Source organism: Sinohyriopsis cumingii, chromosome 1 (assembly GCF_028554795.1).
Source record: "Sinohyriopsis cumingii isolate HCF-2022 chromosome 1, ASM2855479v2, whole genome shotgun sequence".
In the NCBI taxonomy this organism is placed as follows: Eukaryota; Metazoa; Mollusca; class Bivalvia; order Unionida; family Unionidae; genus Sinohyriopsis; species Sinohyriopsis cumingii.
The window spans coordinates 110,500,136-110,527,955 of NC_142961.1; the positions used below are offsets into that span (position 1 = coordinate 110,500,136).

Consider the following 27,820-nt stretch of genomic DNA (forward strand, 5'->3'; position numbering starts at 1 on the left):
TGATATATATATTTCTCTTCTTTTCTCTCTTCTTCGCTTTTCTTGCCTTTGTTTTCTCACAGCTTGCTGACTACTATGAGATCAAGGTGAAAACTCTCATATCCAGGAAAGTCCTCCATTTTCAAATCACCTGGAAGACGTTTTTCACTCGGCACCTCGGATGTGAAGCATTTCCATCGAAAAAATCAGAGTAAGCTGAAGCGTGTAGTACTACATTTAAAATGACATGTTATAGTCTTAAGTGAGTAAAACACAAAATTTTTCAACATCAAGATTTTAGACAAAGTTGAATAAATGGAGAACGACCACGTGGATTTTGAAAGATAAACCCCTGCTGCTGACTGCAGTTTTGGAAAATTATCCACATTAACTAGAAAACCAAAAAGTTTGTAAAAATAACAGAAAAAGGCTGGGTGGCTATCAGTATGCCTTGCCGCTCAGATGAAATGTAACTCGGCATATTCATGTTACTATTTTAAGAAGAGAAAAAAATAATAATGACAATTTCAGGTTTGTGTTGTTGACATAGAGTTGGTACATAGGTTCATCAACTTTGGTTGCTTTTTAGATATTGCTGTTCACGGTTACTATTCAATTCAGCTAAACTATTGTTAGTTTTCTAAGTGTCGAATACTTGTGCAAGTAATTAGGCGATATTAACAATTGCTGATGATATGTGATTGGCCAGTTCTTAGCTGTATTACACAGGTGGGTGGGTTGTCGGTGGGGACTACTAGTCATACAGCATGCTTTAGTTTAATTGAGCAGAAAATTTATATAAAATAATTTAGCATTGGAAGAAATGGTGAAGTTCGACAATGAATTTCTGATCTTAACAAACAGTCGGTACTTTTGGATTCCGTAAATGTAGTCAGCTTTGATAATGTGAACTTTCTTAGTGAAAACTATTTAGAAAGTTCACAGTCATATGTTATTTTCATTCACTAATCTTTGACAGCACATGAAAACATACTAAAACAGACATTTTTGGCTGAAATTTTACCAAACAAAATGTCTGGCGGAGGTCGTGGGTTCTATCCCCGGCCGAGTCATACCAAAGACTTACAAAAATGGTACTAACAGCTGCCTCGCTTGGCGCTCAGCATTAAGAGGTCAGTGCTAGGACTGGTCGGCTTGGTGTCAGGATAATGTGACTAGGTGGGACATGTTTGCGGCATGATGCCCCAGTGCAAGACATCGCTATAAACTGCCACACAGCAGACATCGAAGCGACATGACTGAAAAATTGTTAAAGCTACATTAAAAATCCAAATCACACACACACACACACACACACATCTTTTGAATTTGATACAACTATAATTGGCACCTCAATGAGATGAGAATAAATATAAAACTTGATCCGGTATTTAAGGCACAAAAGTCTGCTGTGATGATGTACTTTCGTCCAGCCACCGTCATAATTTTGATGGTTGTAGCGTACGTTCCTCTGCTGGTATTCGGAGCATCCTATTTAAACTATGTATGAAACATTGTGGATTAATATGATACAAAGCTATGATAATACTTTTGCTTAAAGTTCTGTTTAAAACAATAATATCTATTGGTCATCACAACAATATTCTGAAAGGACTAATGCTTTGCATGCATCACACAATAATCAATAAACCCATTTACAGGATTTACAGATTCATATTAGTAGGCAATGCATAGTAGTATCCATTCTGGAATTTGTAAGACAGCACAATCACACCATAGCGTATTTTTACTCTAAGGCTTTTTGTATTCTTACATTATTAGGAACAGTTAAATTTCACCCCAATGGCGAATTAATGCATTTTTTGATCAAAATGCGTACATAACACTATATAATGAAATACAATTTTGAACACAAATTATGGTAAATGATGTACGTAGTTGACATTTTAGTTTCTGATCCTACAATAAAGGCACGTTTCTTGAAGTCCTTTTCGATCGTCGTTGTCCAAATTTTTCACGATTATTCAGAATGAATTCTCATGTCTTCTTCTAGTGACCCCTACCTGAATGGCTATCAGTTATTTGACCAGATCAGTGTTGCAGATTTAGTAGACAGCTTGCCTCACCAGAGAGATGTGATAATCTTGACATGCCTTTCGGTTCGTAAAATTACTTACTAATAATTATTGTCTTTGGGAAAATGGTGTGAGCACACTATGGGATTTCTCAAATTTTTCTCTGTTTCAGGAGGTTTTGCATATAAGGAAAATTTATGTAATATGGAGCTAAAAGGTTGATAGTATAATAAAGTCATTTAGATGAATAATGTGTGGGACAGTTTCAATTCGCTGTTCTTTGGTTTTACACAAATAGTACTGTATATGTAGCTGTCTTTCACTCTCTCATTCACTGCCTCAATGAATGATCCTTCATGTCAATAAAGCGGTGATTTTTCAAGGAAACACAGTTTTCATGAAAAAATTGCTCGTATCGTGAGAAAGGTATCTTTTTCATAAAGGTCACCTGATTCGGGAAGAAACTAGTTAGCGACGATCTGTCGTGCTAATACAGTCAGAATAGTTTTGTAAGAAGTGATATACTTTTGCAAGTAAAAAGTGTATACCATGGCTGGGCATAACAAAACCAAAGCAAATTGGAAAAATTGCTCGATCAGTCATCAATTTTCACAGAGATCTTACTTTTTTTTTACATGCACAATAGCTCGTACACAAGTAACTATTTTGTGAACAATGTGTATCAGTGAGGAAAGACACTTGGTCCTGAAAACAATTTCATTCTTCATATAATGTGCACTTTTTTCCGTCAAATCCATATGTTAACATTTAAAGACACTTTTGTTGTGAAGGCAGTGACAATGATGATGAAGGTTTAACTTTTTAATGAAATGAAGTTACATTTTATGTGAACAATTGCTTGGGCGTGTTCCGACCTTTCTCGTAGAAAAATGTGATATTTTTCCTAAAGACTACAGTTTATCACGAAGGAAGATACGTTTTAATGAAAAACTTGCCTCGATGTATACAAGCATTTATGAAGCCTGCACTTTTTCACAGCAAAAGTAATCTTTTCTTGAAGACGTTTACAATGTACTTTCTACATAACAAATAAGAATTCTTCCTAAGTTTTACTTTTTTTCGTACATAGAAGGAAGCTTGTACGAATGAAATAAAAAAATGTGTTTGCATAAACAAAATCATTCTTAATGAAAGTTGTATAATTCGCCGTTCATTCTGCTAAACGAGCCAACACTTAGAAGGAAACCTCATAGGTTAATAAGATAAAGGGACAATATAAGATAATTAAGCCTAAGGTTGAATAAGAAAATGAATAAATAATAAATAGATTACTGTATTTTGTATGGGAAAATATGAACTCGTTTTCTCGGATGAATACTTAACTCCCCAAGGTCGTGAAGTATTAATCCAAAAAAATTCGTTTATATTTTCCCATACAATGCAGTAATGAATAAATATCTATCTGTATATCGATTGCTCTTTCCGTGAATATTTATATCTGTCAATCTAAATCTATGTATGTCAGTATATCAATCTATCTATCTATCTATCTATCTATCTATCTATCTATCTATCTATCTATCTATCTATTTGCAGGATGAGTATATTAATATCTTCAAGAATGTCATCGGATATCGGCCAGATTTGACATTAAAAGCTTTTCCTGACGAGGAGCACCTGGAAGAGGGTACGAGCTGCAAGGTCTTAATTACATGTTTTCTTATTTTATTTTGTACGTTTACTTTTTAAGATCATTAATAGTACACTTCAGACAAGATGAATCCGCGCTCAAAGCTGCCAGGTCTTTGCCTTTGTGATCGTCACGTTTGTTATATTTTTGTTACTAAATGGGGGTGTTTTTTCTCTTTCAATAATTTACGTTTTCAACACGCATTCTTATGTGTAACAGAAGAGAAGTGACACTACTAACTACTTGTTTAATTATTATTCTTATATTCCCTTTATCTTGTAGTTATCTAAGGTGGAGGTGAAAGTGAGGGTGGGGATGGGCGTGGGTGTGGGGTGGGAGATGAACTAGGGAGGTGGGCGGGATGAGTCATCCATTACTTTTTTGGCGCTGTTGAATGCAGTTTTAGTAGATGCACATGATGTCCTCATTTTGTTGCTACACATTTCCTGAGTATGGTTTGGGTGGATGCAGTCTCGGATCTCCTTCCTGGAAGGTCATGGCTAATCATAAATCAACCAAATGCAAATACACTGTTATAGGAAACTTTCAAAATAACATTTCGAGCTAAAAATAAGGACGTACCAAAAGTTTACAATAACTTGGTTATATCACGAGGAATAGCTTTTTGAAAACCAAAAAGGCTGTGTAAAATAACTCGTTTGTTCTTCAATGTAACTATGTAACCAGCCAACAGAGACCCACAGAATACTCTTCGTACTTTTTAAAAGTAAAAACTGGCATTCGTGTTTTAAGAAATCCTCAGAGGGATTCCACTCTCGATCCTGCACTTATGGGCCAAATATATGTCAAAGGTTAAATAAGTGGAAAGCCCTGAGTTCAATTTTCGTGAGTGTTGTTTAGGTAATTGGTATAAAGATACATACCACTGCGATACATGGTCCTAAAATTACGTTGTAGGTTTCGACTAATGTTAAGTGATAGAAAAGGATGCTCAGTGAACAATACTGTATTCTGGACATTTATCATGTTGAAAATCATATAAAAGACATAAAATACATCACAATATTCTCCATCATATGATTTCTTAGGACAATACCTAAGTGTTATCGAAGAGTTTTCTAACTGTTTGCGTCATTTTATTTAGTACACAGAACATGAACAGTCTGTACGTATCTATGTCTTCCCATATAAGAAGCATTTATCCAGAAAGCTAACGGACGTTCTGTCTGTCATCGTTTTGGGTATTGGGGGTAGGGTGTCTTTGCAGCATCTAAGACAGCTTATCATCACTGATGAGGGTACTTACTGTAGTATACACTAGACGGAAAGGGGAAAACACTTTTCTTTCCTATCTTTAAAATTCCTAATGGTATCCATTCCCACAAATCTGGAGTGGGTTCATATTAAATGAGGAGAGCAGGATAGAGGTTACAAGATTTATGACCAATAAAACGAATACTTCTGAGAGACAGTTAGCACAGCGAAAATGCTTAAAATCTACGAACGCTCTTTAAAATGGTAATGTGCCAAGCACATGCAACCATAAGCATGCGGGACGGATCCTCTTCGCAACCTGGTATTATCCGCTTTTTACATCGTAGGGTATGGCTTTAAAAATTCCGTTTCCGGCCTGTTCACTGGAGAAAGTTGCACACGCCTGTCTTATACAGATGAACTTCTGACAACTTAACTGTCAACCAGCGAGTCGAACACAATCACTCTTCTTTATACTCAAGACCAGGCTCTAGATGCTATCAGAAACGATTATGAAAGGAGTTCGTCTCGTTGATCAGGATAAAGACTTAGCTCCGATTTCTGATCACGTGTTCCTTAACTCCAGAAGTTTCGATAAGGAATAATAAAAGGGGAGCAAAACACCATATTACCCCCTTTGTCTAATATTACAGAGATTGCAATCGCCAATGAGCAGAAGCAGGGGTGTTCTTTGATCTGATTCAACATCTTTTTCTGTGCCGTTAAAATGTGGTGGAAGTATTGTTTAGCTACCCCTTTCTCATGTTATGTCATTTGTTAGGGATTCTATAAAAAGATGCCGCTAGAAATAACCCGATGCGGTACAACTTCGTCACTACGCTTGCTGCCACAAGCCAGAGATGATCCTAACTAGTATTTGTTAGGAGTCAGTTTCAGTACAAATAATTGATCCAGGCTGAAATGGCATAGAGTTGACATTTTCACCAGTGGAATCAGATTCAATGCAAATAAATGATCCAGGCTGACATGGCATACAGCTGACATTTTCACCAATGGAATCAGATTCAATGTAAATAAATGATCCAGGCTGACATGGCATATAGTTGACCTGTTCATCGAAGGAGCCACAATCACTAATGCTAAATACTTTTATATGGTAGGGAACAAAGTACAAGCCACTGCATTTATGTATTTTGCAATTATTCTGTGTTACTGTAAAAGAAAAGCAAAACAGCTGGGCGAATTCTTTCCGACAAGGTAGTCATGTACTGATAGTTCAGTGAAAGTTGTCCTATCCAACACGCCATGTACTAAATTGCTTATATCCAGCGTGTCATGCACTCAGTAAAGTGTTCTTATTTATCACCCCCAAAATGGTTTTAGTACCTGTTAGAAAGGATAGATACCACAGTGCCTTATACAATGTTAAAAAATTTAATGCACTATAATTTATATATTGCTGTTACATACGAAATACAGTTTTTAAAGTTTCAAAAACATTTCTTTTTCATCACAATCAAGGTGCAAAAGTGACGCTTACTCTGGATGACCTCTCCTACTGTTCTAACGACAGGCTATTTTCAGCTAAATATGACCCATGCAATAATCATTCCTAGTATACATCAGTGATTAATATTTCTGCCATTGACATAAACGTAATCTAAATGCTTGGGCCACAGTATTTTCAGTCCTTCGATTTCTTATTTAATTCTCCAAACACAACAGCTTTTAGAGAAAGATGGTGTCAGTATTTCCGATGAATTTTTATTTGCAAACCATGTTCAAACGGTTTAGCATTGCGATATCGAACCCTGGATACATGTTATTAATGCATATTGCTCATATTCCTGATTCTTGCCCCAAATACTGACCTTGTAGGTAAGGTTAATAGTGACATACACTTCTGTCATTAATTGTACCGAATTCGGTAAATAATGGCCGCCAGCTTCTATTGAAAATGGCATCATAAGTATTTTTCATGTTAATGGCAGCAAAGAGTATATACTGAAGACTGTTATTTCATTAACGAACCTTCTCATTTTAATATCGAAATAAATATAACCATGTAAGAACATTGACAAAAATTGCAGAAGATAAATAAAAGTGGGTGGAGAAACAACTTCGTTCCTTGAAGCATCAGTCTATTAATAAGCTGAGGCGACGAAAAGGAAACTTTCGATAAGTTACATTTGTTTGAAGTTTCAATTTAAAGGCATACTAGTAATATATGTTAGGATAATATAGCATTTGTAACGAAAATCATCTGTTTTAATTCATGTATTACCAGATGTGCTGAGGCCTATGAAGCAGAATTGGAATTGGCCTCTGGAGAGGTGGTGGGATATCTACCCTCGGGCGATCAAGGCCACTCGAGTCTATTGTAAGTCCATTCATCTTCGGTACATCCAGGCATACCCTGGGTTTATGACCTAATACGTGCCGAAAATCTTTATGGGGTACGTTTTGGCGTATGATCAAAGAAATCTGCTCTGCCCAAAACATTCGCTTGTTCTAGCTTACGATAGAAAACATTCTTCCCCACAACATAAAGACAATATATTTTCAGAAGTTATTGAATTCCTTCACTAAATTATTAACTTTATCTTATAACATGTACTAAATACTAATTGTTCGTTTGTAATTATTTTTTGAACATAATGAATTTTTGTTAAAAAAAATAATGTCCTCTCTCCAGGGATGCATACCTGTCCACCATCAGGACTCTTTTTAATTGTCAAGAGCAAAGTGTAGCAAATCTTTGGTCGGAACACACCCTTCTTCTTACGTAACTTAGAATGGACAATGTCCAAATTCGAAACATGATTTTGATCTCACTTGTCAAAACATACTCCTGTTCTATTGGGACTTTCATGACTGACAAAGATAACGTCACGGGTTCAGCGGGAAATTCCGAAAATTGAACCAAGTTTCAGAATCTGTTATCGTAATATTCAATTTGACGGCCTCAGCATGATTTCTGTTCTTCATAGAATGGTTTATAAATTTACGGGGAAAAATCGCTCTTTTGCATCTGGAGGCTATGTTCTTCTGCCATCAATGTATAGATCATAATGAGCGGTCACAAGACAGAGCTAATTCTTTTTCGAAACACATATAACCCTACAAAGACATCTGGTGCCGTTGTACAGAAGATATTTAAATAGCAAAGTTTATGTAAAACTTTTGTTAGATATGTACCTCACTTGTGACTTATAAAAATGTTTTCCAACACGAATCTGCATTATGCCATAACATTGATCTCATTATAATCTTCCAAAGCAGTGGTTATTCACTTACCTGTTACTGAAAGTGTACCAGTGCTGACTGACTCACTGTTCCGCAATTTCTGAAGTAGTAGCATTATAGCGACAATGAATTCTGATAGCAGTTAGGGTTAACTCCCTTTGTAGCTCCACGTTAAATACCATTGGGTGACATAACACGAGGTCAAAAGTGAAGTCGCGGCGAACTTCTAGTGAGAAAGCACCGGTTCTACCAGTGATTTTTTTCCCACTAGGGATTTTTTGTCATACGTGCGTGGAACATCAAGCGAAGTTCCCATGTAGTGCCCCTGTCAGATTCAATGCAACCTCTGTTGTAGCACTGTTATTATTGATCTGGAACTTTCTGACTGCAGTGTAGTATGTCTCTGCCTGCCGTATACTGTATCTAGTACGAGTCAAGAAACGGGAGATTCTGCGTTGCCTGTAATTCTCAGAGCGGAACCAAACATTTCTTGACTTATACAAGATATTTTAACCACGACCGAAGTGACTCTGATTCTTGCTGTTGAAAGTGCTAATTAATAATTTTTGACATAGTTTTACCAACGAGATATAGACATTATAAAAACATAATATTAGATGAAATTTTAATTCTAAAATGGCCTAGTTTTAACTTGGTCAAATAGATAAGGGTGCATCACTGTTAAGTTTATAAACCAGTTCTTTTCGTTTACTGTTACGAATACTTAGTGGTCTAATAAGTTATATTTTTTGAACGCCATCGCATTTGTTTGTACTTCTTATCGATGTTAAAAGCAAAATTCTTAAAGGATAATGCACAAAATGTAGTCATTTTATTCACTGAATTATAAAGTTCGCCATATTTGCAGGGGCGAGTCTCAGTTTTAAAGCTTCAGGAGTGATTTGGTTAACTATCTTCAATAATCTCAATATTACTTAAAGGTTGGATTGACTTCGGTTTGAACAAATATATACAAGAGTTCCACCTTTTTATTTGTTCACTTTGTTTTAGAAATATTAATACTAAATATTGCAAATATTTGACACATATTGCAGACAACATACCTTTTTTACCGACATGGACAATTATAGAAACGAGAAACGGACAGTGAGCAGTATGTCTGCTTGTTTATGTCTGGGTCTTCCGTTTGCTGATTCTTCGGCCACAGTCAGGTTAGAAATTATAAATCAGTGAATGAAATTAAGTTTTGTGCCTGTTTAATATCCTTGATACTTTTCGTTTTCAAAGTCGGTGGAGGGAGGTGCAAACGAACGGGAAGGTATGCGGATAATATAGCTTGAGACATTTCAGGTTTGAATCACGTTTATTAACTAATGAAACGTCACGCTTAGGTTGGATTGTGCACAAAAATGAAATTAAATTCTGATGATATACTATTAGTGTTAATTATAAATACGAGAAGGGTCATAACTGTTTGAGACATCGTCGGATCTGAAACAACATCTGAACTTTCTAGGATGTTATTTGGCACTATAGGGGATCTAATGGGGTTGCAAATTCAAAGCGCCGTAATCAAACTTGCCTGGAGCACACCTGTTGACAAAAGTTAAAGACTTCAGCTTGCTTAAAATTCTCAAAGAAAAACTGTTAACAAGCATAACCCGAGCGGAGATTGCTTTATTTTGCGTGAGAATATCATATTCGAGTTTTAGAACTGGTGTATATGTAATATCAAAAGCTTCCCTGATTGACAGGTTGAGTATTCTGAAAGGATTCGTGAATGAGCGTAGCTCACGTGGGAATTAGAAGGTTCGGGAAGGACACATTTCCAGATACACGGTTGGCGTTTTCCCGTACAGGCCTTTCAAACATCAGCGTTTAGTTCCGCTTCAAACTGTATATGATACTATAGATCAGCTTCGAAAAGTAGCGACCGTAGTTGAGTGAAACTCATGTCTGGTAACATAGAATTCTCATGTTGGAGAAACAAAAGACCAGCCTGGTGGACTTCATTGGATAGCGTCACATCAAACCATCCACAGGAAATTTTACTTGGTGGAGGTAGGTAGTTCTGCTACAACGCTTGTTTGGCTAGCCATGCTTGATCGACCACTTGGGTTACCTTTGTCTCGCTGATTCAATGTTCATATAGCCGCGTGGACTGTATTTGATGGTGGCCAGTTCGCGTCTGTGTTTATTGGAGAAATTTGCATACCTTTAATAAGTGTCGCGCTAGCGATCACAACATCCAAACTTAACCTGCATAATCTTTTATTGGTCCATCTGGCGATTCATTCTCGTAGTGTAGAACGAGATCCTCATCAGCGCCTGGACGCGAACGACGACAGTTGATGTTGTATATACAAGATCAAGGCGGTAACATGCAGCCTGGACGTGGTTTACAGATTATTTTCAAGGCTTTGGTCGGATATCGTGCACTCGTATATCCTATCGTGTTCCAGGCCTACTGTAGTTGTATCGAGTATATGCTTTTCGACCGGATAGTTACTTCATGATCCCCCTGGTTCCTTTATTACGCATCATCAATATCACTGCCTAGTTTTGTTTAGACCTTGTGTGCGAAACGTTGTTGCGTCCACGATAAAACCAGAGGTTCTAAGAAGCGTAAACATATTTGCCCCACAAACGACAAAGTTGCAATGATTCCATCTCTATCATTACTTGTTACAACCAGACTTGGATTTGCGGTAGGTTGTTGCATGCGGCATAGCACAGAATATAAAGACATAGCTGAGTTATGCAAAAAGTGGCGTTCAGTTAAGAGTTTATTGTTGTTTTTCTGAATTCATCGTGGTATCAGTTGAAGACTCACAGAGAAAATAATGCGGGAAGAGCGTTACAGAAACTATGTGAGTCTGGAACTGACAGTCCATACCACGATAAAGTCAGTTAAAGACAACATTAAACTTTTATAATTGCAATAAAGACAACATTAAACTTTTATAATTGCAATTCTTTGTAATTCTATTAATTTTTATATTTTTATTTTGTTTTTTAAAAATATTTTTTTATCATTGTTAGGGCCTTATTTAAGCGTATGAATTCTTCACGAGGGCGCCTGCTACGTAGCTATTTATAGAACAGGGGATTCCTCAGCGTAACGTAATAGCTGTGTCAGCATCAAATAAATAACTATATCAATGGTAGACGATCCAAAGTGGTTTTAATATTTTATCTAAATTGGCAATTTGCGTTCTGTGTAGAAATTCAATATTCAAAGCAAAGGATGTATTGTTTTGTTTGACATTTGGATTTGATGACTTCATGAGTGGATTGTGTGTTGGTTGAATCGTTATTGTCAAGACACGTGAGTAACCAATTTTCGTTTCTTTTAATCTAGCTTTATGTTCATGAATGGTTTTGACTACCTACATGGGGCTACTTAGCAATTAAATTAAGACTATCGGTAAATGGTTATAGTGATAGGTGTCCAATAGTCACACAGTGCAAGGCATTGATCCTGGCAATGGGATTGTAGGGAAATCTATCTTCCATTTACCCCCATATTCTAACTATCAAGGCTGGCGTCGTACATTGTAGGATTGTGAGTCTAATTGTTATAATGTTATTCTTTGAACCCCCTTCCAATTCCTATATTCATTTACTTAAAGTTTTAAATTTATTCATTTGTAATGAGCCGCAGTGAAAGTTCAGTAGCCCCTATGTTCTTCTTTGCAGATTTTGAATTTCCCAGCTTTTTTCAAATCTAGTCAAAGAAAGAATTATTTATCTTCAATAAAACTACAAAGATTTGTTACTGGATTCTATCAGATTAATTTATTCAGTGTTCTAAATAAAATATAAACATTTTGTTTTTAAAGGCATGCAGTGTGACTGCCTTACAATTCTGTGTTTACAAGTTATATAAGTTAATTTGCACTATTTATAGAAATTAGTACAAAATATTCTCTTTACAGTTTATACAGAAATAAACGCAACAGGGCCTGATCCAAGAGTTCTCTTATGACTAATGGAAATCTTCCCTACATTTATCAATCGATGCAACTGCAATTATTAAGACAACGACGCGAAAGAGGAAAACAGCAAAATATTTTATCGTCATTAACTTATCTGCATTGGTGAAGCCTCAAGCGCCAAGACAGGGTGACATGTTTCCATCCTCAGTTCGCTTGCCGATAATTGGCCCAGTAAGAATCCCTGAAAACTCAACCGTTTTTAAATATGATAATGAGGTAATTAACATGGGATTGTTTGTACATGATTGTGATATCTCCAAATGATCAATCGTGTTATATATAAAAAACATTCTCAGTGATTCCACCTCGCAAGAATATTTTCTCTAGGGCTGGCGCGAAACACAGACGTGATCTCTATGATCGAACGGTATGCACACTTGCGCAAAGTTATCCTGGACAAATTCAACATGTTGATTCCGTTTCATATGGCTGACACATGGCCTTATAAACTGGACATTGTATGCCGCCAACCACTCGTGATACGAGTTTCGGAATATGTTCCCAGATGTCATCCAGGACTCGTATGGTTTTCTCACAATCAACTTAACCGGAACACCAGTTCCGTCATGGAAAAAAGATTGCGTGGGTTTGGACAAAACAATTTCAGCGACCATAATAAATATATAATCCCAAAACCTGCCAGTGATACCATGGCAGAGTATGCTGACAGACGACGCCAAGCTGCCCGCGAGCGCCTGAAACTGTTCCACGATGTTATAGCCGGCCGCAAACGTGACAAAGATATGCTTCAGTCGTGACAGATCGCACAGGAAGACCCAACAATGGGCTTTGGAGAAACGTTTGCACCACTACTCAAACCCACACATGAAACCAAAGAAGAGGTGAGAAAGTCTGATAGTCACAGAAAAAAACCGCGGAGACTAGTGGACATGTGCCTGAGGAGCTTACTGAAGTCCAAGAGGACATCTGAGAAATAGTAGTAAAGATTTGTGCGGTCGTAAAGGCACCCTTGTACTCGACGAAATACCACCCGAGCACAAGTCAAAGATGAAAACATCACATCAGTGTTTTGAAGAAGCAGATTGCCAGTTTATCTTTAAGAATCCTGTTTATACCGATCTTGCCACCCCCACTATCCCAAATTTCAAAAACTACATGCTGAAAACAACCATCGAAAACATATGATGCGTACATGAAACCAGAATGACCCAAATGGGATATTTAGGGAGTTTGCTGGAAAAAGCTACTACTGGTGATCAGTGAAATTTTATTGAAAGCGTGATTAATCCATACAGAGCCAGACATCTTGAAGAAGGCAAGCAATTGTTCGCAGAGCATAAGAAAACGTACATATGTCTACCTGAAGTTCAACCCGTTAAATCACACGTACCCTAACTCAGATAAGAACCTGAACCTGAATATGTTCGCTTGCAAAGAGAACATCCTGTACCAGCTGCCAAAGCTCAAGAAAAAGGCTTCATTACAAAGAAAAGAGTATCAAAGACGTCATCCAGGACAAGTGTTTTCTTACCGGATACAAATGTCACCTAAAACATGATACGTACAAACTCAATATAAACATAACTAAGGCTTACAATTTTATATAAGCAAACACGAGTCAACACTTAGCTCTGCCATCTCAATCGAATATCTACAGTTTGTGGTTGACATCGTACAGTTGTCGCTGAGAACAGTTTTCAGTTGGCCTGAAGATATTAACGAAAATTCCGCCGACAAACGAATCTGTAGCATGGGATACAATATCGCGTCTGACATTGTCAGAATCACGACATCAGTGCATGTTAATGGAACTTTTGACTCCATCAGCAGTAATTTCAGTTCATGTTCATCAAGTATCGCGTCGCAAGGCCATATATTGTTTCTATTATCCCCGAATGTGGCCGCGAACGTTCTAAATCTGCTTTGAATTATTCCAATCATGCACATGTATCTTAACTGCCATAATTCCTGGCTGATGCACCTTCATTTCACCCTGATTGACGAGGACGTTATATCTTTGTCAGGAAACATTGACAATACGACTGTAATTAGACAGCGACATGATATTTAATACAATGACATATTTATGTGGAACTGTGATGCCCGTACGTGTTGTTGACTCAACAATACCCATTTAATAAGATATTACGGACCTGGTATGGGTGATATTGTCTGGGGATTGTTTACATGCATTCCAAAGTGGTCCGTGGCCTTCGCCTTGTGTGCTGCACTGATCACTAAACGAGTTGCAATGCTAGTCGTTGATAACAGCAAAAGTGCTACTGGGAATCGGTTGAAAAATCTAGGATCATAGTTTATTCGTGATCGACTATGACAATTAGTGACTGGACAACAAAAAACGGTTACACTACCATCAACGGCAACAATTCAGGCCACGGTTAGTAAAATCATAAATGAAACTGCTCAACAACGTCTGTCTGATTCGATAATGCGGCAATGGGAATCGGATTACAGTTGTGGATGGCACTTAAAAAGTCTTAGACTAGACCGATAATACATAAACAGTGGCTAAATTGAGCGATACACCATCATCCCACGTTCGTTATTGGCAGGTGCGTAATGGGATATCGTAATGTCAGTATTATACGCACTCGGCTAGGGATCTCAGGCCATTTAAAATAGATTATAAGTGTGAGTCGTTTAAGTATTTTTCTTCAGCGTGAGTCTTTCTTGGAAATCGAGGAAAAACTTGTACGAGTCACAATTACTTCTCCAGGACCAAGATTGGATTCGTCAACCAGAGCATCATGTTGTTGTTAAACAGCGCACGTTATCCCATCGACGGAAAGGAAATCGAAATCATTCTGGACAACTTCGACATCGTTACAAATATTATCGGACTCGCCAAGTACAGTGATGGTTATGCAAAATCTGCTGACATTCGATGGATCCCAGTATGAAATTACGCGACCTCAAAGTCAAGCACAAGACAGAGACGCAAAAGTTGAAGACGCATTCATTAACACCAATGCAAATTTCTACCTTGGATTTTCGCATCGTCCAGGATAACTTCATCAAGCCTCATTATTGTATTCGTCTACGATTCTTGTCAGTCATGTATGCGGGTTATGCAGAGACGTTCGCAATATTATATTCGGTGCTAAAACACACAAGTCAAGTTAACACGTAAGGGTGACGCCAACGATGTATTTAGTATGACGCTGGAGTCGATGATAGCTAAGTTGAATTGTCAGTATTGATATTGTGTTAACCCCATAATCTGAAGACACGTCAGCGCTGTCGTTTCTGGTGTCTACTATGAACTCGCACACGAGCGAAATTTGGGGACAGTTTACACGGCAAATAAATTCACATCATGGTCTCAAAATAAAAATTGAGCAGCTGAAGGATAAGCCCTTAGTGTATGATATATGACATTCGATCAGTTCGGAGTATCTGAAGTTGCGATTAAACGGCCATCAGGAACCCTCCGAGGAAACGTTTGCTTACCTTAGAAGCTATTTAAGTCACGCATTCATACCACAAGCTGTTCGTACATGGGCTGAGACTAAAACGTCAACACAGCTCTGCTGAGTTCCCACAAATTTCTTATAGCGGGCGCTCACCAAATAGTATGTACTTTTGAGAGAGTGACGTATGAAAGGTGAAGTCGCTTCCATTTAAAACATGCACAGTGGAGAGAATGTTGACAGACCTCTATGCCACTTTCATGTAATGTGGCTAAAATTTCTTTGGATATTGTACTTGTGGAAATTGTAGATGATCTAAGCACACTAATTAACTTAAATGACTGCTCCCTTCTGCTCAGAAAGCAGCCTGAATTAGTCTAAAGTACACCATCTTTAGCAGCTATTAAAATAGTGAGAAAGAATTTTGCCCGACTAGACAACACCAGCTCTTTAAGTGCGATGGATGAATTACCAAATATATAAAATGTAAAAAAAAGTTATCGGCTCTTTTTTTAACAATTTACTTCTGAAGTCCAGGTTGTGGATATGATCAAGTGGAGCTAGCAGTATTCTGAAAGGTGCACATCTGGCGTAATACCAATCTGTATATTTTATAACCCATATTACACCCATCAATCATAAACCAAAATAAAGGGAATTCAATGTTCTTTGAACAATATCTAAGACATACAAGTTTTTTTTTAAATACCCAGTATAACCAGTGAATAAATCTGGGGAAATATTTTTCTTTACAATTCTAACCCTATGCAAAATAAGAAACTGTAGAGCGCCACCATACTCGAATTGTTAACTGACATTGGAACACACAGAGTTGTTTAAACAGTCCGTGGTCGACATATACCTTCGACGGTTAAATATGTATTGCTATGATCCTCTTTGACATGACTCTTTTGCTGAAGCGTGGCTAATGGGGGTCATTGACGCTCTTGTGGAAAACTAACAAAGCTGTCTCATAATTGAACATCACAATTAAAAATAATTGAACATCACAATTAAAAATAATGTCATATCATAAAAATAATGACATATCACAAAGTTAAGATTGATCTTGGCCAGAACAAGCTTGCGAAAAAAAAAAAGAGTGCAATAAGGCACGATTGTGGTGTCGCGCTATCACTTTCACCAACCATGTTAAGTGGAATTGCGTAGATGTGCTAACCCAAACAATACCTAATTAGATCAAGGCATGCAAACATAAGAACACCCCGCTGACATTAAAATTCTCGAAGTCAGAGGTGACGAAAGTGTAAAATAGAGGTGGAATATTTCATTTCTCGCGGCGATAGCAGCACTATTTGTGGCTGAAGCTACCGGTTGCAATAGCAGTTGGTTTAGAGGTCGTCATAACCGCGTCTAGAACGGCTCCGAAAAAGACGATGGGAGGCTGTCTAGTACCTCGTAGGGGAAGAAATACGAGGAAATGTTTACAATTCCTCAACATAACTTTCAAAATACATTAAGGCAATGGTCTTTGGATACGCGAGAAGATTTGCAAAGGTATTTTTGCTTTACTCGTGGCAGCAAAGTCAATCAAGCATTTCCATGGTGTCTTTGTACTGGACGAACTTGCATCAATGCTAGCCCGCATACGGCGCTGATGTGGATTTGACCAGGTTTGCCACCAAAGTCGATTTAACCGTGCTAACTAGTGTGATTGTTGTTGACGTCGACCCGGGATAGCCTATGGTTCTCCAAGATCAAGCTAGAAAATTTCAAACCGCTAACGTGGACATCAATGATGTTGTTTTTTTTTAAACCGATAGTCGCCGTCGTAGAAAACCTGGCCGAAATCTCAAAACCAGGGAATCAGAGATTTCAGGGTGTCATTGGAATTGACCAAACATTATGTCGCTGTTTCTGTGGCTGCAAGTAAATAATACGTGGATTAAAAAATGCGCTCACCAATACGTGTAGTAACTGCATGATGAACAAACAACGAAATATAAAGCGAAGGAGAGGGAAAAAAATATTGACAGTATAACAAGCAGTTAACTTTTTTGTCGCTGTTAACAATGACCGTTTTGAAAGACCTAAACTTGTTAAAGGTACATGAGTCTGAATAGCATTTGTTCCATCTTATGTGTACTTTGTCGCGTGTGCGGTGGAATGACAATATTGGTAAATAATCACCAGCGTGATGGACTATCTGTAATACATACCCCTGGAGATGAAAATATTAAAACAGCTTTATCATATTCTTTATCATTAGTAGCTAAAGACAAAATTAATTTCGAAGGACTCACCGTCTCTCTGTACGGGTTCTGATCAGCTTCACGATGGCGATATTAAGAAATATTGGCACTCAGCAACACCCGGTCGCAGACTACATCGCCAATCATGAAAGTACCCAAGCCTTCTAGAACTATGAAATAAAAGTCACCGACCAAAACACGCCGGTTACATTAACCGTCGAGTATGTTAAGCCAACATTGAATCAACTAAGGCAAGAAAGCTCTTGACAGTTATTCAACAATGGCGCACTTGTCCGTGCAACAGTTCTTGAGCAAAAACGAGAACGATCGTTTCAGACACCATTCAATGGCGTCATCAGTATCATTCGATATGAACATGGAGCCAGAACACACAATTGCCAGAGATGTAGATATTCCCCAGGCATATATTGCATATGATTGTATAATAGTTGTTCCAGTAGAAAATAAGTAATTATTTAGAATGTGTGTCTTTGTGTGTGTATGTATGTGTCTGTGTTGCACCTGTACGTTATGAGTCTGGACAGGGACTGCACTCGATAGTAATTATATTACACGATCATATTATTAATATAACAATTATGTTGTGCCCTCAGAGTTACCAACACGAAAAAGCAATTGAAGTTGAACAACGATTTTGAGATGAAATCGCCAAGGAAACCGTTTAACTCGCGAAATACTAATGCGCGTGTGTTGTCGTGGATACTATTGGTGGACTTGCCGAGGGAACATACGTAGGCATGGATATTGCTTGAATTGCAACGGCGACGACAATTATAGGCACACTAGTAGGAATTATTGTCGGGGTCATAGTAACCGCTGTAGCAGGTGGTACACCAAAAGTACGACTGCATTAGGGAATAGGCGTCTTTCCAGAAATTCTCTCGGCGACACAAAGTAGTCTCAGCACAGTTGCGAAGCTGTAGTCGATGGCTATCGACGATAAAACGGTTAGCATGGTGAAGTTTGAGATGGTGCTAGTTGAGATGGAAAACCAAAGACAACTTCGTGTGCAGATATGGAAGCTGGGCAGCTAGAGACCCAAAATAGGGAACTGTTTTACGAGCAGTAAAAGTCAAGTAACTGTCGGCACATTGATCAGCTTGTGGGCTCACATAATTTACACTGATCGTACTAGGGCATTCCGTATAAACTTCTCTTGTTGGCCCACGCGTGTGTTAAAAAATCTCTTGTGGAGAAAATTCACAGGTGGGTCGTGCATTTTCTCGTGAGAGGCTTATGGCGTGACTCTATTTCGGACTTCGTGCTTTGTCACCCACGGGTATTTATCGTGGCACATATGCGTTTGCTATATTATAAAGAATTATAAAGACGGAGGGGGTATAGAATGTGTTAACCCTAAACTGTAATAGATATCTCAAACTGTTGTGATGTTACTACTTTGGCTCCTAAAGACCTATATTAAAAACTGGTAGGTTACTAGTAAGATGTGTGTATCATATGCTACATAGGAATTATAATTGGTTGAGCAGGGTCAACTTAGATAAACGTATCATAGCTGAAAAGATTTTTTTTGTGTCCAGTCTCTCCGGCGACACGCAGGTGGCATTAAAGTGCACAAAAACAGATTATTTAATTCAGATGTGACATTACAAGAAACTTAGTGAATGCGCAAGTTTAAGCCACATTAATGATTCGATTATAAGCAGTACAAGTAAAAGTTGAAATATCGTAATTTTGAAAATGGCGATTGATCAGTTTAAAATGTGCAATACTAATGAGTAGGGTGTGGTTATATCAGTTCTGGCCATTGGTCAATTCGGACAGAGGATCATGTTTACCCACTAACTTGTACAATGTAATATCGGTCTTAAAGACTGATGTTTTACCGAGTTTTGTCAACAAGTGCTGAAGCAAAATACGTCTAGTTATTTATGGCTATAATAGATACGTATAGGGGGAATTAATGTGCATTGGTTGTTACAGTTGTGCATTTCCAAATCATGCTTTAATCTCTGTAAAGTTTGAAAAACTTCACGAGAGAGAGAGAGAGAGAGAGAGAGAGAGAGAGAGAGAGAGAAACGTTTAGTCTTCGTAAGGTCTGAATTAGCAGCTTCACAGTTGTTGTTGTTGTAGGGTTTAACGCCATTTTCCAGCACAAGATTGGCTATACATGGCAGCCAGTATAACTGGTGGAGGAAGAACCCTGGAAAACCCAGAGAAGAACCACCGACCCACGAGAAGCTCAGCTTCACAGAATACATACTGATTCTAAAGTAATGACTTAACATCAAATAGATTAATTTATCTTCATCATCTTCCATTATGTTGGTGACAATGGCCTTAAGTTCTTTTGGTTCTCATTTACAGATTTGCTGTCTCCATATTTGGTGACCAAAATATGCTTTTTCATTGCAGCTACTGGTGCTTTTTTAATTTGTAAAAGACCTTTAAATATATTCCATGCTTTAAAACAAAGTGATTAAATATCAAAATAAATATATGAATAACTATTTTCTCTCGTAGGCGAAGACAGTGAGGATGATTCAAAACAGACAAAGGAGGAAACAGGTACAAGTATGTTTCATCTCCAGTTGAATTTTTCCTTTGTTCTTTTTCCTCTGATATGTTTTATTGGAAATTGTCCGAAAGCACGGAACATGTTTACATTTGAGAAGCATAACCGACACGTTTTGTTAAGCTTAACAAATAATTTAATTATCAATGTTGTAAAATGAAATTGTAAGAGGAACTTGCAGGATTATAAATTGAATCCAGGGTAACCATAGGAAGTTCTATTCAAGTCCAAAATAATCCGTTTCACTTTTTTACTGCAATAAATAATCCTAACAAATGTCTCCTCTCAAATTATCTAAACACTACATTAAACATATATGTAGACTGATTTTAACATATGAAACAAGAACCCAAAATAAGAATGAATCTAAAATATAAATGAATTTGATTGCCCAGTTTTTCTCTAAACTTTCAGGACTTTCCTTATATACACCTTCAAGACTCTGTTAAGACTATATGTCGCAAAATATCCCACGTGACAGATCACACTGCTTAATCTAATATTCCACCATACCTGTTTACGTGACCTAACCCATCCAATGGGAAATAACCTAATTCTTCTAAGTACCCACCTGACCCTAGAAGTAAATTGTCACAGCTTACATTTACCCAGTTTATGTTAGTACTAATGTGTTATTTATTACCAAATATTTCATGAAAAATGGTTGAAATTTATTTAAGGCCATACAAATTTTTATACGATCTATTTGGCACTATGATGAGTGACCGACATTAGGACTGAAGTTCGATCAAGCTATCACTGCGCATGCAACTCGCGTGATGCTCACATCTTTGCCAGTGACAGCATTGGTCGGTGGTCACGTTTTAGGGCTTGGGTGCGCTATGGTGATACGTTACGTCTGTATCGCACGATTATATTTTTGGTTATCACACTTTAGTAAAAATAAATCGTTATTTTAAACAATATTTGTTTGATAAATTTGCAGTTGGAAATTACAAGGTGTACAATATAGAATTTAAAGGATTATAACGCAAGCCAATGGTTTATTCTGTTCTTCCTCTTTGACAAAAAAACACAATAAAGTGTACGTATATGCGAGTATACGAAGGATGTTATTGAATTTTAATGACAAAATTTTAAATTCTTGAATAGTGAATGTGAAGATTGTCCTAAATAACCGTTGGCATTTATTCATTGAAATCTAAAGCACGAAGATGGACAACGAAGAAGTAGGACAAAAGTCGAGAACAAACAAAAGATGGAAGATAAAAAGAAAAAGTATTAACTAATATTTGTATGGCATTATGCATAACGTTTAGAAAATAAGGAGGAAAGAAAGAGAAGAACCAAAGAAAGGAAGTAAAAAAAAGCGAGATTAAAAGTAAAAAGTACTTTATTGCAGAGTAAGTCATTGGAGAACAGATGGTCAATCATTCTTAAACAAGGGATTCGCTGTTTGCAGCTGTTCATGACCCACAGAAGTGCACGCGTGACAGTAATAGATCATTTAAGTAAATCGTTTCGACGTTCGGTACATTTATGAAGGGCATCAATCATACTAATGTTTACTTCATATAGAAGCGTTGTATCACCATACAAAAGGTATTTAAAGTTAAAGTACCACGTGGTTTAAGGGACCGAAACCATTCGAGGCCTTGGTCTCGGCAATAACTGCAAGAGAAAAGAATTGTTTATTTTTACAAGCTCACATCTACATAGAGATGATCCAGTTATATGGTTTCTAAATAAATGCTGGTTAAGTGAACTACAATTTTTCCTTGTCAAGCATACAAAATTTAAAATTTCCCTCTACCCCATAAAAAGTCACGATCATTTAATGCGGTTTTGAAACTGGGAGTCACTTAGACGAATCTCGAGAGCTAGTATATTCCATTCTCCAAACGATTGAAGGAAGTAATGAACTGTAACGAAGATTTGTTCTGTCATATATTGATTGGAAATTCTTTACATGACCTAAGTTACAGAGAGTAATATCACTGACATCTGGTGAAATTAGATGGGATGCAGAATGATTGAACCATTTGCTTTTTGTATAAAATGTACACTTGTGTTTTGCTGTCTGGATTCATTTCTTTTCTCGTTGCGAAGCTACTAAGTGTGTAACACTAGTCGCGATTCTAGCTGTCTCATTTCGAGATGGTTTTTCTCAAGCACTGTACAGTTGTCCCAGATCCAAGTACAATATTGACGAATAGGTCGTATAAACGATGTAAATATAATTCTAAGGATTAGCTATCAGGCTAAAATTAAAATCTGGACATGACATTAATTATTGACCATAACTTTCGTCTTTTATGTAGTTTATTTTCATTTAAATCAACAAATTCAATTCTTATTTCATATTACATTGTCCATCGCTTGAACAGATTTCTACAAACTAACTGTAAAATGTATGTTTTAAATCAATATTTCCACGTCAACAGAAAAGAAACAGGATGCATTGATATTTTGATTGCTTAACTTTTGGCGTTTATTTTTTCTTAGCATCGTTCGATGCTATTGTACAGGTAACAGTGACGAAAGAGTACAAAAGGAAGGAGGAAGATGAAGTTACTCTCTTGCCAGGTACTTATGATCGCCTTAAGATATGAAGATATATTGGTGAAAAGTTGCTGATACATTGCACTAAAAAGGCTGAGAGAGAGAGAGAGAGAGAGAGAGAGAGAGAGAGATTTTAGTTTAAAATATCAAAATTTTACAGCTTTAGAGATGGTTGGTTCAGTATAGGAATCGGTCATGTTTACCTATCAACACTGCATGCAGCGATTGTGGCGTGACCGGTTATTATGCCGTCACTGTGGTAGGTGTTATGGTTGGGGTCCGGTGCTCCCAATATTCTGTTAAATTATTACAGAAGTCCCACCCAGGCTCGATTTGGTTGGAAGTTAAATTAGTGATGCCGACGTTTAAATTATTGAATATACAAAAGAAGTGAAATTCAGCGAATAACAATTTAATGACAATTCAATAATCAAATGACTAAAATTTCCCACTTACTCTCCTTTCGCTCGACCGTTCCGGTGGCCTAGTGGTTAGAGAGTACGCCTCGGATGCGGGAGGTCGTGGGTTCGATCCCCGGTCGATTCACACCAAAGACTTATAAAAATGGTACTAACAGCTGCCTCGCTTGGCGCTCAGCATTCTGATGTTAGTTTTAGGACTGGTCGGCCTGGTGTCAGGATAATGTGACTGGGTGGGACATAATGCTACATGTCTGCGTCATGATGCTATAGTGCTAGACATCACTATAAACTGTCACACTGCAGACATCGTAGCGATATGACTGAAAAATTGATAAAACTACGTTAAAAATCCAAATCACACATACACTCCTTTCGCTCGACCCTGTAATAGCCTACTGAATCAATGTATTAGTAGTGTGAGATAGATTTATAACTGTCCTTGTATTCTACTCATCAGTGTATTCTTCTCTCCTATTCATCCAGTTCCTTCTCCTCTTCCTCCCGACTTTCTCCAAATTTCTTCTCCTCCTCGACTTCTCTATACTCCTCCTCTTTCTTTACTTTCTCCTCCTCGACTCCTTTTCTCATGCTCCTTCTTCTCTCTCCACCGACTAGACTTGTAGACTCCGACTGCTCTGCTAGTCTCACTTCCGTCTCCCCTCTTAGAGACTCGGGACTTAACTAACCAGAAGTTCTGTCCCCCCAAAAAGCTTCCTGTGAAAACACAAGGACGGTACAATATTTTCCTTAGCCCTCTCATCTCACACTACACCCAGCCTATCATCAGATAACGACCATTGCATTTCTTCGGTCACGCATTTATTCACATCGAAATACTCATACATTCTTGTATGGTAAAATAACTTCGTAATAAAAGCATGGTATCAATTACTTCTCATACATACAGTAATAAATTGTGTCACATCAGTACATATTCCTAATCCCATTATACTAAACAATATCACAGCAATCAGACGCATTTCTTGATATTACAACTCATACAAAGTACACAAATATTCAAATATCCATGCTCTGATATATCCGTACATCCATATTAACTTATCTTACATACTTCAAGCATTTTCCAAATTCACAATTTAACTATGTGTAAAATCTAACATATCACACGCATAAATGCACTAGTTTATTACGAAGTAACCTAACAGCGAATTACAAAATTAATTCTGACCACAAGCTGACAGTCTACATAATTGTCTACATAATACTCAAACTCATTTCTCAAATACGCATGTAAATTAAATAGTATAAAGGTAATTTTGCGTACTAAACGATCCTAGTAATTAACTATACATACTTAATTAAAATTACAATGCCGTAATATTCTGCAAAAATCGAGCAAATACCTTACTGACCTTTACGAAGCTTTGACTTTCCTTAGAATCTCCTCTCTAAGTTTTACCGCCAAATTACGAATGGCTTCATTGGAGTAACCCTATATTGCTCAGCAATCTTCCTAGACGAGACCAAATATTTGCTTGCTAGTTAGACGTTATATTTCGGATCGAAATTTTCATCACAATTCTGATTGGGTGTCGCTTTGACCCGATCCGATCAAACTTAACGGACAATGTCCTTCTCGCTGCCTGTCCAGATGGGGATGGGTTTAGAACACGCCCTTGTCCATCGCGGGTTCCTCTGATCTTAGGACTAAACTGTAACACATAGGTGGGAAGTCGCTCGATCTAACACCTGTGCCTATTCAAGATGCCGGATCTTCTCTCTGATCACGGTAACCTTGCGTAAGAGATTAACTCCATCCTGCAGCAATGTTTGGACATCAAAACATAGCTTGTAATAATACCTTAGTTTATACACGCGTTACGAACTGGGGCCGAGCAAACGTGACACTGTGATTCAACAAAAGAATGTTGGCACTTAAACATTCTACAAGCTATCACAGACGCGTCATCACCGTCAGATTTTGGATTTTTTCTGGACTTGTACTGAATTTTATTCAGGACTTTAAGTTATTAGGATCTGCATCTGTAATTCTATGATTATTTTGGGATTTAATTCGCAATTATGTAAGTTCTTTTTTTCTCATTTTCACTTTGTATTCTAGGAAAATAAATTATTTGTTAAACTTTACAAAGCGTGTTGTCTTTCACTCTTTTCCGTTACGTATTTCAAGATCATGGACTCGTAACAATATGCTATAGCATTATTGTATGTGATGAATAGAGACTAGGAGGCTGATTCACAGTACAACACAGTTGTGTTTGGTCAGAGTGAAATAGTTTTACATGAGGCTTTAGGACGCATAATGCACAAACAAGATTGTTCTTCATTTTTCAAGCTAAAGACATACCATAACTATTGTTAGTTTATGTTTAATGATACAGTATGGTTTCTATATTGCACGATAGCATACTAACATCCTTGCGGGAATCAATTACTGGTACTTAAGACAGTACACGTTTTATATTGGCTGTAAAGATTCATCATCTACTTTTCCTAGTCAAAATCAGTTCGGTTCAGTAGATTGTTAACAGAATGATTTTAAACCCTTGCACACCTTGTAGCCATCGCAACCTTTTCATTCTTTTCTTTCTCAGAAAAATCATATTGTGAAGCCGACTTTGGATTCAAATTCGAACTCTCTAATATTAAGACCTGATTAAAAAGAAAATGCCTACACTAAGCATTACAAATGTGGGGTCCCGAATTGCGGAATGGTCTAAAGCGCTCACCGTTACAGATCATTGCCATCTCACCTCTGTCTGCGTGGGTTCGGTTCTCGGGCTCGGCCAATGTGGGTACGTGAGAAAGTTTGCCAGTAGCTTCTCGTGGGTCGGAGGTTCTTTCTGGATTTTTTTCAGGGACGTCATGGGGGGGGGGGGGGGCGGGCAGGATTTGCATGTGTGCTGTAGCCTATATACGAAAATTAACAAGCCCGTCAAGTTTTGCCCGCTTCCCCCCCCCCCCCGGAAAAAAAGGTTGAAATGACGTCCCTGGGTTTTTTCTGGTCTTCCTCCACCATTGATACTGGCCGCCATTTATAGCCTATCTTGTGCTGAAAAATGGCGTTAAACACAACAATAACAGCAACAACAACATTACAAATGTGAAGACAAGTTTAAATAAGATTTTAGAAAAGACAAGTAGGCGGTAATGTGTTATAAGAACAGATATCTCTAAAATAGATACTATATATTTTAATTAGTCACTTGTTTTCTTTTGAAAAGACACGGTACATTTGCTAAAAAATGACAACGAGACTGTTATAACTAAGTAAATATAATGGTAAAAAGTCGTTGGTTATAACATATTCAGTACGTATCATTTCTGTAATTCTCTAATGCATACAAGGTTACTCAAGATACACGAAATTCTTTCAGGTATGCTGATAAAGCAGGTCATGCCAGCAAACAGACGTGGAATGGCATGTGGAATAATTGTTTCCAAAGTCCCTGGAATAAAAGTTGCAGGATTTTTCCCACAGAGCTGTGTAAAACCAACAGAGCCAGTACAAACAGATAATAAGACCTAATGAACACCAATTTATTAATTGATATAAGAACATTAATTGCAAGTATTTCTTTCATCAATTTCCTTTTTATCGTGTCAATCTCTTTTTCTATTTTTAAGACTGTACTGTGCAGCAATACAACTTCAAAGTCTGTTTAGCTGTCTGATATCTGACGAAACTATATTTTGATAACAATAGCTATCATTGCAGAAATGCCTGTGCTATAGTTTATCTATGATGAATTTTCCAGCTATTGGCACATTTGTACATGCAAAATACATCTGCTCAATGGGAACAATTCGTCTGTTTTAAATGCAGGCACTATCAACGGTCTCCTTCATTTATTTAATAATTACATTGCATTTTTTTAAAAACCTGTGTATGTTTATATACCCACAACGGTCTAGACTTATTTTTTTTTAAATATTTTTTTTATGTACATTGTATTATTTGTTACACTTTATGTATTTTTATACTCAGAACGGTTTACTTCATTTATTTATCTTTATTGTATTATTTTTCTACAATGTATGTGTTTATGTACTCACAACAGTCCACTTGATTTATTTATTATTTTATTTATTTACATTGTGTTACTTTTTGCACTGTATGTCTTCATATACTCACAATGGCGGTCTATTTGATTTTTTGATTTATTTATTTATTTATTAACATTGTATTATTTTTTTAAACACTGTATGTTTATATATTCACAACTGTCTACTTGACTAATTATTTTTAAAATTATTTAAATTGCATCATTTTTTGCATTCTATGTTTCTATATACTCACAACGGTATATTCTATTTATTTACTTACATTGTATTATTTTTCACACTTCTTGTCTTTATATACTATAACCAACTGATTTATTTGTTTATTTATTTATTAACTTTGTATTATTATTAAACACTATACGTTCATATATTCACAACTGTCTACTTGAATGATTTTTTAACATTTATTTCCTTTATATTATTTTCCACACTTTATGTGAGTAGTGAATGGGGCCACCCTAGCCTCAATGGGAATTATCATTACAGAGACCCCTGGGCCACTCTAGCCTCAATGGAAAATTAACATGGAGAAAAATCGTGGGCCACTCTAGCCTCAAGGGGAATTTAACATGGGAAATAGTCTTGGGCTACTCTAGCCTCAAGGGGAATTGAACATGGA

The 27,820-nt window shown here is 37.1% G+C and overlaps 1 protein-coding gene across 3 annotated transcripts in view; it reads left to right on the forward strand.

Moving 5' to 3' along the window:
* Positions 1-27,561, forward strand: part of LOC149807597 (uncharacterized) — a 46,592-nt gene extending 19,031 nt beyond the window's left edge. Inside the window, exons 6-12 of one of the 3 annotated variants that reach the window (XM_089942845.1) lie at positions 63-190; positions 1,994-2,099; positions 3,573-3,663; positions 7,130-7,222; positions 20,158-20,202; positions 22,676-22,756; positions 26,514-27,561. In XM_089942845.1, the coding sequence (XP_089798971.1) occupies positions 63-190; positions 1,994-2,099; positions 3,573-3,663; positions 7,130-7,222; positions 20,158-20,202; positions 22,676-22,756; positions 26,514-26,665 (696 nt within the window). In that variant the 3' untranslated portion in view covers positions 26,666-27,561. Of the gene's footprint in view, positions 1-62; positions 191-1,993; positions 2,100-3,572; positions 3,664-7,129; positions 7,223-20,157; positions 20,209-22,675; positions 22,757-26,513 lie in introns of all 3 variants that reach the window. The other 2 variants (XM_089942772.1, XM_089942905.1) reach the window with 2 other exon arrangements.
* Positions 27,562-27,820: the final 259 nt, after the last annotated feature.